This window comes from Pleurodeles waltl, chromosome 2_1 (assembly GCF_031143425.1).
Source record: "Pleurodeles waltl isolate 20211129_DDA chromosome 2_1, aPleWal1.hap1.20221129, whole genome shotgun sequence".
NCBI lineage: Eukaryota > Metazoa > Chordata > Amphibia > Caudata > Salamandridae > Pleurodeles > Pleurodeles waltl.
This window is the reverse complement of record NC_090438.1, coordinates 580708454-580724744: the sequence shown is the minus strand read 5'-3', so window position 1 is coordinate 580724744 and position 16291 is coordinate 580708454. Positions and strand designations below refer to the sequence as shown.

General features: G+C 43.2%; 1 protein-coding gene across 1 annotated transcript in view; it reads right to left on the bottom strand.

Annotated features, from left to right (window-relative positions):
* Positions 1-16291, bottom strand: part of LOC138266581 (uncharacterized) — a 165094-nt gene that overhangs the window by 72711 nt on the left and 76092 nt on the right. The window contains exon 3 of the mRNA XM_069215426.1: positions 6246-8201. Within this exon, the coding sequence (XP_069071527.1) occupies positions 6246-8201 (1956 nt within the window). The remainder of the gene's footprint in view (positions 1-6245; positions 8202-16291) is intronic.

Genomic DNA, 16291 nt, shown 5'->3' with positions numbered 1-16291 from the left:
GCAGCAATTGACTACTTGCTCTTGAAGAATGATCATGGCTCCCCAGAGTTTGAGGAAAAGTGTTGCTTTAACCCATCAGACCATTCTAAACCCATCCTCTCTCATTAATGCTTTACACGAATTAGTGAAAGTAGTAAAACAAGATGTTGAAAAAGGGTGGTGGGATTGGTTATTCAGCTGGTTGTCTGATTTTGGGTAATCAAGCAATTTTACGTGGAGGAGTACTCAATGATTTGTATTATAATAATGCTATGTTGCTGTGTCCAATGCATATCTAATCTACTTACAATGTTTAGACCGAAAAGGGTTATTTTTATACCAGTATGTTATGAGAGTCACTGGTCAAAGGGTGGAGTGTAATGCTCTCTCTATTTAACCACTGACTCCATTTTGACCACCGACTCCAACTTTAGCTTAGTCTAGCTTCAAATGCAGTCACATCGGTGGTGCAGGTATTTGCCATGCACAGCTGGTTTTCTACATTGAGCGTGTTTTCGCTTTTATCACCAGAGAAGGGAACATATTGTGGGGGATGCAGAGATTATAAGAGTACCAGGATGAGAATGTTTACAGCAGATAAAAGTACAACTGTCTGGGGAATGCACATTGGGACCTAGCCAGTTCGTTTTGCTTGTTTGACACAAACCAAGTACAGCTAGTGCTTGAATTTCACAACTTACTTTCAGGTATATAAAGGTGGGGAAGCTTGGCGCTGAGGTGGAAGGAACTCACTTTTGAGGGAGGATGCACTGCCCAAAAAACACAAGTACCATTGGGGAATGTGTCTCACGTCTTATCTGTCCAGGGTTCCACAGCTTGACGTTGACAAGGATGAGTTTTGATTCGATTCACATGGTGATGCATTTTTAATTCTTAGTAATCTAGCTTTGTGCATACACACATATACACACACACACATATATATGGTTTAAGCAAGAGGTCAGAGTCACAGACTCCGAGGCGCACTCAACTGCCTGTGCTGGTAACAGAAAAGACCACCCTCAAATTAATAATATCCAAAGAATTGTTTTCTGCAATCCAAAGAATCCTTTATGGTGTTTTTATTCAAACAAACAGCAACCATCAACACGTTTCAACTCCACTTGAGTCTTGCTCACGGTTAGTGAGTCCCATTTCCTTAAATAGTAAAGTTTTGTATCTCCCATACCAATGCATTCTGGGTATGGTAGTCTAATCCAACAATCATACAAAAATTAAGAAAATTAAGAACATTGTAATGATACTAAGGGGCAACAAACAGTATTCAGTTTTCAAATGGCCAAATTATCTACACACTTTCCTTAAAAAAAGATAATTGTAATTAACTGTCAGGGACTTTATATCAATTACTTCATCTATTCTTGCGCAATCAATGCAGAGAAGAGGGATTTTTTTAAAACTCCTTTGTAATATGCCATTATTTGTTATTTCTCTCCCATATCAGTGCCCTGCATAATTTTATATGAGAAAGAGGATTCCATACTATGCATCTCACCACTTCTCACAATAATATTGGCTAAGCGCCCTACAAATAACATTCTACATGGGACAAGTTTCCATCCTAAACCATCCTTAAAGAGTACTCCTTTGGTGAATTCCTAAGAACCAAAAGAAACTGCTCAAATGATGAGGAAATGGAAATGCAATTCATGGATGTTAAACAAAGATTTCTTTGAAGAGGCTATTCAAAGGTGCATGTCGAACTTGGTGCAAAGAAAGCTGAAAGGAGACCTCGCCAGCAGACTTTAGTTCATAATATATCCAATACTTTCCAAGGAGAAATAAAGGAAGAAAATGAGGGCTCATGCTTGATATTAACATACAGCAAAGAAAGTAAAAGGATTGTGAACATCTTTAAAAGATATTGGAAGATACTAAGAAGTGATCAAGATTTTAAGCAAATAGTAGGAGCAAGGCCACAAGTAACATATAGAAGGCCAAGGTCCTTAAAGGACATGCTAGTTAGGAGTCACTATCTGGCACATCCTAAAACAAACTGGCTAAATGTTAGATCAACGGGCTTTTATAAATGCAATAAATGTAAAGCTGGTCAAACTGAAAAACATGAAATCCTTCATAGACTATAAAGGAAAAAAAGATATGTGGTATGGAAATTTTTATACACGATTAGGTATCTAAAGATATGAAGCACTTAGCTAATGTGTGTAAGAAATGTTTGCCTAAGGTATCTATAATAATGAATCATTAGATCACAAATGTTTTTATGAAACTTTAGTTAGTTATCGATTGCACTAATTTGGAAGCTATCATTATTAACATTAGTTGTATTCCATCTGTAATGGTACTTACCGCATTATCCGTGACATGTAGGGCGCTTAGCCAGTATTATTAAGAGAAGAGGCGAGATACATAGTATGGGATCTTCTTTCTCATATAAAATTATGCACTGAGCTGATATGGGAAAGAAATAACTAAAAATGGCATTCTAAACTTCATTATCTTACAAATGAGTGTCAGAAAATCCCTCTTTTCTCTGCATTGATTGCACAGGAATAGATAAAGTAGTTGATATAAAGTCCCTGAGAGTTAATTGCAATTATTTTTTAAGGAAAGTGTGGAGATAATTTGTCCATTTGAAAATTGAATACTGTTTGTTGCCCCTTGCTATCATTACAATGTTCTTAATTTTTGGATTAGACTACCATGCCCAGAATGCATTGGTATGGGAGATACAAAACTTTCCTATTTAAGGAAAAGAGAAATGGGACCCACTAACCGTGAGCAAGACTCAAGTGGAGTTGAAACGAGTTGGTGGTTGCGGTTTGAATAAAAACGCCATAAAGGATTCTTTGGCGTGTGGTAAACAATTCTTTGGATATATATACATACACATATACACACACACACACATATATATATATATATATATATATATATATATATATACATATGCACACACACACGCGCACATATATATATACATATACACACACACACACACACACACACACACACACACACACACACAGTGCATACATGTTCATTGTTGATGTATTGCACTTTTTCTGCCTATCATTCAACTGCTGTGATTATTTTAGTATTTGCACATGTTCTGCGGCATTCAGGTTAAAAGCTCACATTAATATTTTTTGTATGTCCTCGTTTGAGATCTGGGAAGTGCCTTAATTAATTACTCAGACTAGGAGTGCCACATTCTTTAGCTTTGTTCCCTCTTAGTTTGAAGATAATCAGAATAAAACAGAACCTACACAAAAATGTTGTGCATACCATCAGTCTCTGCAACCGCACACGATTCAAGCACGGTGCCCTTGGTTACTTTGTTTAAAAATAAACCATGCACCATCTGAACAGAGGAGCCTGGGTAAAATGAAAACCTCTCAGTTGGGGCCACGTAAAGTGTTTGTCACCATATGGAAATTGACTCAAAGTCCAAGACTCGCTACTGAAAAACCAGCCTAATAAAGTGAGTTGATTTGACTGGCGAAATGGAAATTAATTCAAAGTCTGTTTTCTGGAATGTTTCAACCAAAGGATATACTTTACAGTTATGCATTTTTGTTCCAGCCGAAAAGATAATTGCCTAGTAGGATGACATTTTGCACAAACTGGGTCAAACAATGATTTCATTTGTAGTAAGTGGTTTTAACAGTTCCGACACGGATGTTTATTTGCGCTTTCTAATGGAAGAATAATAAACACTCTTGGTACTTTCGCTTTTTTGTTTTCAGTTCAAAAGTGGGAGCATGATTAAATCTGGTACATAATTAGTAAGCATTAAAATGAGGGGTTCTCAATGTCCTTTCCGATATTCAAAACTTTTGTTAAACACTTTTTTCCTTTCTTGATTACAATACGGTACAGTTCATGGTCCTGAGAAGAACCCTGAACTGTTTGGTTCAAAATGCGTCAGCTTCAAACTACTGAGTTGGCTTTGAGCTAGACTGGGTTGTAGAGAACCCTGAACAAATGAAAGTAGCCTGAACACCCTCTTTGTAAGCCCTTAAATAGAGGGAAAAAAAAAACCTCTACCCCTTAGTTCAGTGGAACTTGGAGTAAAAAAATAAATAAAAATAAAAATGAAAATCATTGTGAGACTCCTTTTTATTCCAAATGATGAACTGGTGAACTGGGTGTAATTTGTATAGTGAATACAGTTTGGTGGTTTGTTTAATGTGATGAATGGTGTTAGTATCCAATATGAAATTGTGTATGCCTGATTACGCAAAAAAAAAAGAAATGGTGTAAGTATGAATGAGATGGTGATTTTGTTTAAGAATGTGTTTTTTAGGTTGTTTTGGAGTAAGACATTCTGTTAAAAAAATGGTTAGTGGTTGATTTACATTTTTTTAATTAAATCAAAACAAATTTGAAAGTAAAAAAATTCACTTTTTCTGGCTACAATATAAAAAAGGTGCTAACTAGCGTCAGTTAAGGTTTATTTTCTTTAAAACTTTTAGAAAGTGGGCATTTTCTTGCTGAACCATTCTGTGCCCCTGCCTGTCTGCTGAACACATGTCTGGGCCAAGTCGACAGTTGGGCTGGTTATGCATTCACTCTAGACAGTCACACAAAGGGAGCTGAGGTGTGCCCTGCATATCCTGATGGCCCATCACCAGGCTAATGGGTCCTCCTGAGCTAGAGTGATGGAAGGAGTTGACGCGTGCACCTGAACAGGGCTGTGCCTCTCCTCACACAAAGCAGTCTCCAACACTCTGGAGTGTCTGGGGGCTAGGGAATGAAAGAAAGGGTGTTGTGATCTACAAAGATTTCTCTTTCACGTTTACCTACTTCAAAGACAGAAATGGGCAGAAGTATTGGACCTCTGACACTAGAGTTAGAATCCTTCTGGACTGAGGAAATTCTGCCAGGAAGAGATGGATCAAGGACTGCCACTGCCTGTTGCTTTGTTGTGCTGGCCAGGTGCTTGCGTCCTGTATGTAAAAGGACTGGACTTTGCTTTCTACATCCTGCTTCAAAAGATTCTCTAAGGGCTTGATCTGAGCTTGCCTCCTATTAAGAAGTCTCAGGGAGATTAAAGACTTAGTCTACCAGCACCGGGCTCTCTTACTGAGAGTCCCAATTTGCCAAGTCCAGTACCTGTGCCCTTGGGAGTGAGTTTAGTGCAACAATGAAGAAACTAGTGCATTCACTTTGAGAACAGCATCAGAATAGGCACTGCTCTGACCCTGCACCGCTGCCTGCACCACAGCCGTGGTCCCTGCCAAGTGCAATGACAATCACCATGACCTATAACAGTCCTGATGCCGCCGCACCTCTGAAGTCCCACCACAGCAGGAGTCCAGAGTGTTGTTTCACTAATGTCTGTGGCTCCAGACTCCACCACAGCCCTGTGGTTTTATCAGGACAGCACAAAGTCAATGCCTTGCGTCTTAACCTGCTGGATTCATCAACCCAGTCTTGTCATAATGAACAGATGCCTTGCTGCCCAACACATCATCACTTTCTCTGCAACTGTAAGGAACAGACGCCTCACCTCCCCTGCCTAGCTGAAAGAAACTAACACCTCACCTCCCCAGTGGCAGTAAGGAAACAACGCCTTTTACCGGCTCCAGCAATGCCTCACCTCCCAGACTCCCTGCAATGTCTGTTCCCTCATCGTCCTGCAAAGTACTGTAACTGGGTTCTCTATGATTCCGTGGCAGACTGCGCTCAATTGCTGGTGGCGCTGGACGGTTGGAAATAACTGAAGCAGTTTTGATAGCCCCAGTTGAAGCTATCGTGTTTAAGCACTATACTACATTTAATCTTTGAAAACTCGTATCTTTGCTTGTGTACGTTTAATTTTTGCTGTTGTGGTCTTGTTTTACTCTGATAAATTTTGGCTATTTTTCTAAACTGGTGTGGAGTACTTTTGTGGTGTTTTCACTGTTACCGTGAGTGTGCTTCAATACTTTGCCTCAGAGATAAGCCTAACTGCTTGCGCCAAACTACCAAGGGGGTAAAGCAGGGGGCTATTTCAGCTGTGTGACTCCCTTAATCGGACTAGAGTGTTGGTCCCTACTTGAACAGTGTTGAAACCGCTGCCAACTAGAAGCCCCATTTTTAACAATTTTCTTTTGTATATTAAACCAACTGAAGTTGACATCCACAGATTATTCTCAAAATTATAAAGTCAATGTACACACCTGTATAAACTACACTGAGGCAAACAAAGGAAACATGGGTTTAAAGTACACTGCTATGCCCTGTGGCTTTCAGTTGTAAAGGTTTCAATTTGCAGCAAATAAAGTAAGCCATCTTACCTCCTGAAGGCTTTTGTGATCTCCTTTGTTCAGGCACTTCCAGACAACGCTCTGGTTTACCAGTAGACCTCTTGATGTAACTCCCATGCTCGCAATCAACTTCCTGTTCTTTCTGCCTCGTTCGGCGAATATGTGCAAAGCTATCAAGGAGTCCTTTCTTCATTTTCACTTTTTCAGAAGATGGCCATCTTATTAATTGAGGAGGCCCAGAACCTTTGGAGTATTTCCACACTACCTTTTGCTGAGGTGCAGCTTTGTACACTTTACCATTGCTGATGTGTAATTTGCCTTGAGGAATGCTTTCTTCTAGAAAGTACTCCGCTTCATCAGTCTCATCATCATCATCTTCACACCTGTTATCAACAGTCTCTTCTACTACCCAATAGTCCTCTGAATCCTCAGGCTCAGAAAGAGACATATTCTTCCTGGGTTTCTTTTTCAGGGAGTAAAGTTTCCGCCGACTAACGTCTCTCAGTGAGACCCCCAATTTCCTATTTTTACCAGAAACTTCAACTTTTTGACTGGAGACTTTCCTGTCCTGGATCGCACTGTATTGGGTGCTGACAGCATTTGTATCCCTCTGGATGCATTCATCATCTTCATTCAAGGAACCACCACTCTTAATCTTCTCTTTTTCTGAGCTATCAGTACTTTTCCGAAAGGAGTACATACTTTTTCGAAGCAAGTAGTCAGGCACATAGTAAGATACAGGTCCATTATCCATAGAAGACCCTTCATCTCTGGAAGAAAGATCATCAGAAGTCACACTCAGGACACTGGTTCGTTTCTGCTTTCGATCAGACAAACAGATATCATAATTGCAGTTGGTTTCCATGTTATCCAAGCACGCCAGCCAGCTGGGAGAAGGAACATAGTTCTCAACTGAATCTTCAGCCCACAAAGCGAGTTCACCATCACATGCTACTGTCTCATCATGATTTACCAAATCTAAATCCTTTAACTCCTCCATACTGGCATTCAATAGTCCATCTTGCTCCCTGTGATCAGACTCTTCATCATGGAAGCCGTTGAAACAGATTGCATTTTTACTTTCAATGTTCTTCACAGTGGCATGAAAGTCCTGGCAGGAATTGGCCAACTCTGGAAGTTTTGAAAACATGGCTTGACTCTCTGCATCTTGTCCAGGTCTTGAACCCTGACTTACATGTGCCTTCTTCTCGGGCTCCAATCCAACCACATTTTGACCAGGTAGGCACTGTTCGTCCTTTTCTTGAGCAGAATCAATAAGCATCAAAGGAGGGGGTGCCACTCTGCACTCTTCTTTGGGATAGGCAGCAGATTGCAACATCTCCTCCCCTTCAGGCCTGGCTCCATAACGGACACCCTCACAAGAACTAAGAGAATACACATCTCGTTGCACTACATTATCTGCCATTTCTTTATCGTTTGCCACATCATACAATGGTATGGTTTCTTTGTAGGATTTCCAGAGCTGTATTGCTGCAGGGGATCCACTACCGTACTCTATTCGCACCTCTTCCTTCTCAAAGGCATAGCTACCTGGAAGCAAATTTCTGTAGGATGCAGAGGTGCAAGCATTTTTGTGAAAGTCTCTTTCTTGCACTGCAGCCACAGAGGATCGAGAGGATTCCAAGTTCTCAGAGATACTTTCATTTCCTGTGCCGATACCAGAAGAAAGACCAGTCATGTTGCCAGCATCACAGGCCCTCGCACTGGTGCCCAGATTTCCATTCCTTTTTGCCATGTCAGATATTCGTGACTCAGTCTGTGTTTCTTTGGATTCTGTTCTTTTCCCTTGACTACTAAAGTGCCTAAATCGTGTAGCATGGTAAAACATTGGGGAAGGGGGGTGTGGGTTAAAATGGGGTCTTCTGGTCATTCTCGTGTGAATTGGAGGCTGTGGAACATAAAATCCAGGGTACTCTTGCAGCGCAACAGAATAAAACGGAAAATAAGGATTTCCACTTCTGAAGCCTAGGAGGAAAAAGGAAAAAAAGATGCAGGTTACATTTACTGCATGCAGTGTGCATTTTTTACCTGTTGATGCTATTTGTGGTGGACTGTACTTTGCAGTTGAAGGGAGCATTCTCAAACTCCCTTTCTTTCAGTGTTCACTCACTCTTAGGCACCAGTTACCACTCCAATCACACATTGACACTGTTCAGCTCTGCTGCACTTCAGCTAGGTTCATGCTATGCTTTCAGGAGTTATTTATTTTATGTGAAGTCTACCTGAATTACTAGAGGAATCTTAGCTCAGTGCATCTATAAATGATGCTCGGTACTTTGTTAGCTCTGGCATAATTTTAATACTGAATAGGGTGATATTGGGGTCACACCGGTACGGTAGGTAGAAGCACAGCAGGCAAAGGCACAGAGTGGATCAAGTCTGCATAAGCTCATCTATCTCAAAGCTAGTGGGACTGCACCCGTCACCGCAGATACATGCAAATGATGCAGGAGCTGGGGGAGCCTCCTCAAAGGATCTTGAAGACAATCACTCCCTAACCATACTGAAGGGACACTCGCACACAAACCCCTCCCACCACCTGTTCCCCAAATCTCTAGCCCAGGCCAAGCAACCATCTTTCAAACTGCAGAATGCAACAGGACTGGTTTCACATTGAAACCCATCCTTGCAAGCAGCAGATAGATAGCGAATTCCTCTGGAATCGAACATTTCACCAGCTGTAGCAAGAGTGATCAGCATGGTTAATGGATACTATACAACTGCAAGCCTGTTCCTTGGACAAGGACATTCACTCTGCTCAGGACTAAGTACCTGTCAAGGTTCCTTAAACGTCATAATTAAAACAGTACACACCTTAAATATGGTGGTACGAATAGCACAGAGTCAATTAGGAGGGTGCCAGTGTCCAAATGAAACAAATGTGGAGAAAAATGGACTGAAAGCCTCACCCACATCATCATGCCATGCTTCATCATAGGCAATTCTGTCCTACTTTGGTAGGATATTACCACCACATAATCCACCCCCGCGGTCTTGACCTCAAAATGGAGATCACAATCAGTTATGGATAGGTGCAGGATCAAGATGGTGCAATAAAACTGTGTAAACCCAAACAGTATCCTTATTTATAGGTTACATCAGGTAGAATTATTATCCCTGAAGGGTCTTGTGCCTTCGTTAGGGTAAACAGGATCAAACATCCTTACTGTTGATTCCAGAGGTAAATAACTCTTACCTTATGGATCAATCTTGTGTAAACAGTTCTATATTTGAGGTATCTAGGCTCCACTGGGCTCAAGTGAGAGAAGACTGCCATAGTCTCATGTTGTACCATGGGTCCACCTCCTTGACAAATAAGTCTCCCTCCATGGACCGCATAAAACAGACTTATGATACCAAAATGAAATCCAAAGTCAAACATTCTGAAACTGAAAGTACTGGTAATGAGGAATGTTTGGTCATAGTATATAATGTTCTCACGCACATAGACCACAATTAAAGTGCCCATTCACTTTGAGAAAACTATTACCACTTTTCTTAGTAACAACTTCAGAGACTAAATGCTTCCAGTGATGAACCCAGTGTTCTAATCGCCTAATGATTTTGGTACTCCAAACCAGAGCCTGGTTTACAAATCATATTACATTCGATATGTGAAAAACAATAGACATGCTTCAATACATGAAGCAAATTAAAATCAAAGTTAAAAATAAATAAAAATAAATAAAAGAAAAAGGACTATCCAGGGTGGGGGGGTGGGCGGGGAAGAGGACGAGGCCAGTATGGCTCACAAACGCAAAGTGGTTGCAGTATGTCTGTTTATAACTGAACACTCCTTAATACGCAGAAATGGAGGGGTCCACCACAGCTCAGACAATTGGTGTTTTCAGCTCACTATGTTCGGGAGTGAGCTGTTTCAGAAGGGCGACAGATGCTTCTTGGGGGAAGTGTGGGGAGGGCCTACATTCATTTTAATAAAATCTAAATGTGAGCAAACCTAATTTCTCTCCATAATAGCATTAGTGCTACTATGCGTTGTTAATTTAAAATGTTTAATATAAAAAACCTCAAATCCCCCTCCCTCTGGCAATTCTGGGAATCACAACAAATTAATGGGAGAATTCAGTTGGTGAAAACGTAAACAGAAGTTTTGATTTTGCATCTTGATTCTGAACTTCTCCAACCCCTGGAGTTCTTAGTACATTGTCTTGTAGGTCATTCATTTCAATCTCATCCCTCTTCGTGCGGATTTTTTGTCCCTCTGTAACTTGACCCAACTCTGCCAAAATTATTTTGATACCGCTTATGAAAAGAAAAATGCACATCACAAACCAAAAGAATTAGTATCTGTCCTAATACGGTCCTGAAGATTTGTCCTTTAATACCATAAAACCGCTTGTCAATATTTGAAAAGCTTTTCCCTATCGCCTCTCAAGCCCTTGTCTCCTCCAATCTATCTTAAGAGAAATACCGGTCATTAGATAGGCATGTTAATCTGCTTACTTGCGCCAGGCATATGATGTACCAAAATAGGCAGCTTTCTTATTTTCAAATCATGTAAAGCTACACCTACAGAAGGCATCCTAGCACTAAATACAGGGAGTGCAGAATTATTAGGCAAATGAGTATTTTGACCACATCATCCTCTTTATGCATGTTGTCTTACTCCAAGCTGTATAGGCTCGAAAGCCTACTACCAATTAAGCATATTAGGTGATGTGCATCTCTGTAATGAGAAGGGGTGTGGTCTAATGACATCAACACCCTATATCAGGTGTGCATAATTATTAGGCAACTTCCTTTCCTTTGGCAAAATGGGTCAAAAGAAGGACTTGACAGGCTCCGAAAAGTCAAAAATAGTGAGATATCTTGCAGAGGGATGCAGCACTCTTAAAATTGCAAAGCTTCTGAAGCGTGATCATCGAACAATCAAGCGTTTCATTCAAAATAGTCAGGGTCGCAAGAAGCGTGTGGAAAAACCAAGGCGCAAAATAACTGCCCATGAACTGAGAAAAGTCAAGCGTGCAGCTGCCACGATGCCACTTGCCACCAGTTTGGCCATATTTCAGAGCTGCAACATCACTGGAGTGCCCAAAAGCACAAGGTGTGCAATACTCAGAGACATGGCCAAGGTAAGAAAGGCTGAAAGACGACCACCACTGAACAAGACACAAGCTGAAACGTCAAGACTGGCCCAAGAAATATCTCAAGACTGATTTTTCTAAGGTTTTATGGACTGATGAAATGAGAGCGAGTCTTGATGGGCCAGATGGATGGGCCCGTGGCTGGATTGGTAAAGGGCAGAGAGCTCCAGTCCGACTCGGACGCCAGCAAGGTGGAGTACTGGTTTGGGCTGGTATCATCAAAGATGAGCTTGTGGGGCCTTTTTGGGTTGAGGATGGAGTCAAGCTCAACTCCCAGTCCTACTGCCAGTTCCTGGAAGACACCTTCTTCAAGCAGTGGTACAGGAAGAAGTCTGCATCCTTCAAGAAAAACATGATTTTCATGCAGGACAATGCTCCATCACACGCGTCCAAGTACTCCACAGCGTGGCTGGCAAGAAAGGGTATAAAAGAAGGAAATCTAATGACATGGCCTCCTTGTTCACCTGATCTGAACCCCATTGAGAACCTGTGGTCCATCATCAAATGTGAGATTTACAAGGAGGGAAAACAGTACACCTCTCTGAACAGTGTCTGGGAGGCTGGGGTTGCTGCTGCACGCAATGTTGATGGTGAACAGATCAAAACACTGACAGAATCCATGGATGGCAGGCTTTTGAGTGTCCTTGCAAAGAAAGGTGGCTATATTGGTCACTGATTTGTTTTTGAATGTCAGAAATGTATATTTGTGAATGTTGAGATGTTATATTGGTTTCACTGGTAATAAATAATTGAAATGGGTATATATTTTTGTTTGTTAAGTTGCCTAATAATTATGCACAGTAATAGTCACCTGCACACACAGATATCCCCCTAACATAGCTAAAACTAAAAACAAACTAAAAACTACTTCCAAAAATATTCAGCTTTGATATTAATGAGTTTTTTGGGTTCATTGAGAACATGGTTGTTGTTCAATAATAAAATGAATCCTCAAAAATACAACTTGCCTAATAATTCTGCACTCCCTGTACATATACTGCTTGTGATGCACACCTACATTTTCCAGGAGATTTTACACTCCTAGCATCTAGGAGACTTGCATGATATACCTTAGCTCTCTTTCCTAAGGATCAATTCCTTAACCAATTTGCTGGAAGCTGAAAATAAGCATACTTTCCACATAGTGAGCTACTTTAACAGTATGTTCCTCCCGACAAAAATGTGACATTTGCCCTGCACTCTTGCACACAATCACTTTTTTATTATTTATTTATGCAGATTTTGAATAAACATACAACAATAATGTAAGGAAATGCCTCCTTGGCATGGTTACCCCCTGACTTTTTGCCTTTGATGATGCTAAGTTATGATTTGAAAGTGTGCTGAGGCCTGCTAACCAGGCCCCAGCACCAGTGTTCTTTCCCGAACCTGTACCTTTGTCTCCACAATTGGCACAACCCTGGCATCCAGGTAAGTCCCTTGTAACTGGTACCCCTGGTACCAAGGGGCCCTGATGCCAGGGAAGGTCTCTAAGGGCTGCAGCATGTCTTATGCCATCCTAGGGACCCCTCACTCAGCACAGACACACTGCTTGCCAGCTTGTGTGTGCTGGTGGGGAGAAAATGACTAAGTCGACATGGCACTCCCCTCAGAGTGCCATGCTAACCTCACACTGCCTATGGCATAGGTAAGTCACCCCTCTAGCCGGCCTTACAACCCTAAGGCAGGGTGCACTATACCATAGGTGAGGGCATAGGTGCATGAGCACTATGCCCCTACAGTGTCTAAGCAAAACCTTAGACATTGTAAGTGCAGGGTAGCCATAAGAGTATATAGTCTGGGAGTTTGTCAAACACGAACTCCACCGCACCATAATGGCTACACTGAAAACTGTGAAGTTTGGTATCAAACTTCTCAGCACAATAAATGCACTCTGTGTCCAATGTGCACTTTATTGTAAAAATACACCCAGAGAGCATCTTAGAGATGCCCCCTGAAAACATACCCGACTTCCAGTGTGGGCTAACTAGTTTTGCCAGCCTGCCACACACCAGACATGTTGCTGGCCACATGGGGAGAGTGCCTTTGTCACTCTGTGGCCAGTAACAAAGCCTGTACTGGGTGGAGGTGCTTCACACCTCCCCTGCAGGAACTGTAACACCTGGCGGTGAGCCTCACAGGCTCACCCCCTTTGTTACAGCGCCACAGGGCATCCCAGCTAGTGGAGATGCCCGCCCCGCCGGCCAGTGCCCCCACTTTTGGCGGCAAGGTTGGAGAAGATAGTGAGGAAAACAAGGAGGAGTCACTCCCCAGTCAGTCAGGACAGCCCCTAAGGTGTCCTGAGCTGAGGTGACTGACTTAGAAATCCTACATCTTGCAGATGGAGGATTCCCCCAATAGGATTAGGGATGTGCCCCCGCTCCCCACAGGGAGGAGGCACAAAGAGGGTGTAGCCACCCTCAGGGCTAGTAGCCATTGGATACTATCCCCCCCAGACCTAAACATACCCCTAAATTGAGCATTTAGGGGCTCCCAGAACCGAGGAAGATGGATTCCTGCAACCTGAAGATGAAGGACTGCTGATCTGAAGCCCTGCAGAGAAGACAGACACCAACTGCTTTGGCCCCAGCCCTACCGGTCTGTCTCCCCACTTCAAGATAAACTGCAACAGTGATGCATCCCCCAGGGTCCAGCAACTTCTGGGGCCTCAGAGGACTACCCTGCATCTAAAAGGACCAAGAAGCTCCTGAGGACAGCGGCCCTGTTCCACAAAACTGCAACTTTGCAACAAAGAAGCAACTTTTAAAGACCACACGTTTCCCGCCAGAAGCGTGAGACTTTCCACTCTGCACCCAACACCCCTGGCTCGACCTGCGGAAAACTAACTCTACAGGGAGGACTCCCCGGTGACTGCGAGCCCGCGACTAGCCAGAGTTGAGCCCCCACAGCGACGCCTGCAGAGGGAATCCAGAGGCTCCCCCTGACCGCGACTGCCTGTTTCAAGGAACCAGACGCCTGGAAAACACTGCACCCGCAGCCCCCAGGACCTGAAGGAACCAGAATCCAGTGCAGGTGTGACCCCCAGGCGACCCTCTTCCTAGCCCAGGTGGCGGCTACCCCGAGGAGCCCCCCCTGTGCCTGCATCGCTTAAGAGACCCCCGGGTCTCCCCATTGAAACCTATTGAAAACCCGACGCCTGTTTGCACTCTGCACCCAGCCGCCCCTGTGCCGATGAGGGTGTAATTTTTGTGCCTGCTTGTGTCCCCCGTGGTGCCCTACAAAACCCCCCTGGTCTGCCCTCCGAAGTCGGGGGTACTTACCTGCTGGCATACTGGAACCGGGGCACCCATATTTCCATTGAAGCCTATGTGTTTTGGGCACCACTTTGACCGCTGCACCTGACCGGCCCTGAGCTGCTGGTGTGGTAACTTTGGAGTTGCCTTGAACACCAAACGGTGGGCTAGCTTGGACCAAACTTTGAACCCTGTAAGTGTTTCTTACCTGTGAACTTAACATTTACTTACCTCGCCCAGGAACTGTTGATTTTTGCACCGTGTCCACTTTTAAAATAGCTTATTGCCATTTTTGCCAAGACTGTACATGCTATTGTGAAAATTCAAAGTTCCTAAGATACCTGAGTGAAATACCTTTCATTTAAAGTATTGTTTGTAAATCTTGAACCTGTGGTTCTTAAAATAAACTAAGAAAAGATTTTTCTATACAAAAACCTATTGGCCTGGAATTGTCTTTGAGTGTGTGTTCCTCATTTATTGCCCATGTGTGTACAACAAATGCTTAACACTACCCTCTGATAAGCCTACTGCTCGGCCACACAACCACAAAATAGAGCATTAGAACTATCTTTTTGCCACTATCTTAACTCTAAGGGGAACCCTTTAACTCTGTGCACACTATTTCTTACTTTGAAATAGTATATACACAGAGCCAACTTCCTACAAATACCCTTCAGACAGCAAGATGCTCCAAGATGTTCGGCCCTGGGGGCGCAAGTCCAACAACCAATAGTAAATGCAGGTGTCCAAAGGTAGAAAAACAGGACAAACCAACTAAAACATAAGCAAGCACATCACTCAGCCATCACAAAAAGCAGCATCACACAGGGCAGCAACTCAAGCTATGTCCCAAATACAGGAGCATGTGGAATGAACGCCCCATTGCTTAATAAGTGGTCTCCAAAAAGGAGACCAGCGGCACCCAGATATCTCTAGGCCTAGAGCTTTCGGGCATCAACTCCCAATAAGTCGTTAGTTGTTCCTGACAGAACACAGCATCGCGCAGCCACTCAGAAACCTGAGGGGATCGACCCCTTCCTCAACATATTGCGACCCTACGCTTGGCCAACAGCAACATGCCCACCAGCCTCCGCATAGCGACCGGTACTCCATCCACCCATGCAAGCAGCGCCAACATCGGAGAGGGGGCTAACTTCAAGCCGGTGATCTCCTCAATTGCATGCAGCACCGCTAGCCAGAAGCCACGTACCTCCCCACAGTTCCACGCCAGATGGAGAAAATCAGCATCTGGGGCGCAACACCGGCCACAGTTAGCAGCTGCACACAGCCCCATAGCACAGACTCCGGGGCGTGTAATAGAGGCGGTGCAGAAATTTGAAATGAATGAGGCGTAGCCTGTAATTCGGCGACAGCTCCCTCATATACACACAGCACTTCCTCCATACCTCATAAGGGATGGCTTCGCCAATATCCATTTCCCACTTAGCCTTAGCAGACATCGTGCTTACGCCCCGCTGTTCCTGCATACATCCATACAGTTTAGTAACAAGTACTTCTTCGGTGACTGCACTCCATAAAACCTCCAGCGCCTGGCATACCTGTGGGATTTCTGAGAGACCAGAATAACTCGCACGAAGCATTGCGCACACACCCACACACACACACACACACACACACACACACACACAGAGAGAGAACATACAGCAGATGCAGTGCATTATCCGTCCTCTCACCA